This window comes from Cryptotermes secundus, unplaced genomic scaffold (assembly GCF_002891405.2).
Source record: "Cryptotermes secundus unplaced genomic scaffold, Csec_1.0 scaffold968, whole genome shotgun sequence".
Classification (NCBI taxonomy): Eukaryota; Metazoa; Arthropoda; class Insecta; order Blattodea; family Kalotermitidae; genus Cryptotermes; species Cryptotermes secundus.
In genome coordinates, this window is record NW_019719376.1 from 1068912 (window position 1) to 1070536 (window position 1625).

General features: G+C 37.2%; 1 protein-coding gene across 10 annotated transcripts in view; it reads right to left on the reverse strand.

Moving 5' to 3' along the window:
* The window catches only part of LOC111865665 (phosphoinositide 3-kinase adapter protein 1), a 230354-nt gene that overhangs the window by 55335 nt on the left and 173394 nt on the right, over positions 1-1625 (reverse strand). For all 10 annotated transcript variants that reach the window (XM_023853889.2, XM_023853879.2, XM_033751960.1 and 7 more), the window contains one exon: positions 333-502. In XM_023853889.2, the coding sequence (XP_023709657.1) occupies positions 333-502 (170 nt within the window). The remainder of the gene's footprint in view (positions 1-332; positions 503-1625) is intronic.

Sequence of the window (1625 nt, forward strand, 5' to 3'; positions counted from 1 at the left end):
GTTGATGTTGCTTGTCTGTGTGTTGTGATGCTTGTGTCTTTGTAATTACAGTAATTTGTAATTATTTTAATTAACTGGAAAGTGGCTATCTTGGACAAAGTGAAGTTTTGTGTGTTGGTGATTTCTTTTTCTACTATAAATGCCTCTGATGATGGCTCCGTGGTGAGCCGAAACATGTAAGGCAGGTGTTGACGAGGTGGAAAACTTAAAAAAGTGTCACATTTGACGGAAGGAACTTGATTGTTAATTAGTTAATTCAGTATTTGCACCAGTGAATTAAAACAATCTGTGGTTACACATACACTTATATGCAACCTAAATGTTTTGCTCACCTCTTTCACTTTCTTAGGTATTACTGAGAAAAGAGCTTTGTCAGCCCGTAATGTCTGCTGGCGCCACACGCGTGCCATCATATCCAGTGCTTCCTGCAGAAACTTGCTCACAAATGACTCATCTTGGTCTCTTACTTGAATGTGATGCCACTGCTGATAAGATATGAGTGCTGCCAAAAGAATATATCAGCATAATAATTTAGAGTTCTATCTTCTGGGATATAACGCCATGTAGCCTGCTGAAAGTTGACTGATGTTTTGGTGGGGAATATGTCACTTCCATGTTCATTGTCAAAGAATAAGCCAAGCAAGAAACCAGTGTGAAGCAGGTTGCTACTTTCTTCACACTGGTTTCTTCTTTGGCTTATTCTACGACCTTCAACAAGGTGGAGGCGACATGTTCCTACAAATGTTGGTTAACTTTCGAGGGACTAGACAGCATTATATACCCAAAGACAAAAGTCTTTGTAACTACCACTGTGAGAACCTCCAATCCTACATGATATTATTTTTCATTATAGATTTAGGTGATACATTTAATTAACATTAAAGTAAACAATAACAATGTCTCTATATTCTTGAATAGACATACCATTCTAATCTATAAAAGTCAGTCAGAAGTAATCTCACACAAGTCAAGCTTTTGTGTCCAGTGATAGCTCCTACAACAGGATAATGCTTTTGTTCCTTCCATTACTATTCCCAGTTACAGACTAGTTAATCATTCTACTTATTCTGTGTTGCTGCTGAATAATATATTCTAGACAAAGAAAGTATAATGCCTACAAAGTGGCTGTTCAATGTCATGTGCATAAGGTCTTGAACTGCTTAATCACGGGTTCAGTTCCAAATAGGTACAAGTACAGGCCCTGTGATAAGCCAAAGAAAACTATCAAATATCGAAATGAGAGAATAGTTGAGTTCTGAATCAGAAGTGTCCCAAGGTTGAAGGTTGTGACAGTTGAAAGAATTCCTTGGAATTTTTAAAAGTATTTATCATTATCATTAATTGCAGTTACAAAAACTGCCAATATTTCTCACCCTTTTATCATTTTGTCTGGCAATTATCATAGAGATGAAAATAAATTTTAGAATATTAAATAAATTAAACTAGGCTGAATATAAAGAGCTTTAAGTTGTGCAGTCTTTTTAAGAAACACAAGATATAGTACTTATAAAGGGGCCGTGCATAACTCAAGCGGTTAGTTGCTGGCTTCCTGGGTTTGATCCCGGGTCTGGTCAAGTGGGATTTGTGGTGGACAAAGTGGTGCTGGGGCAGGCTTTCTCCGAGTA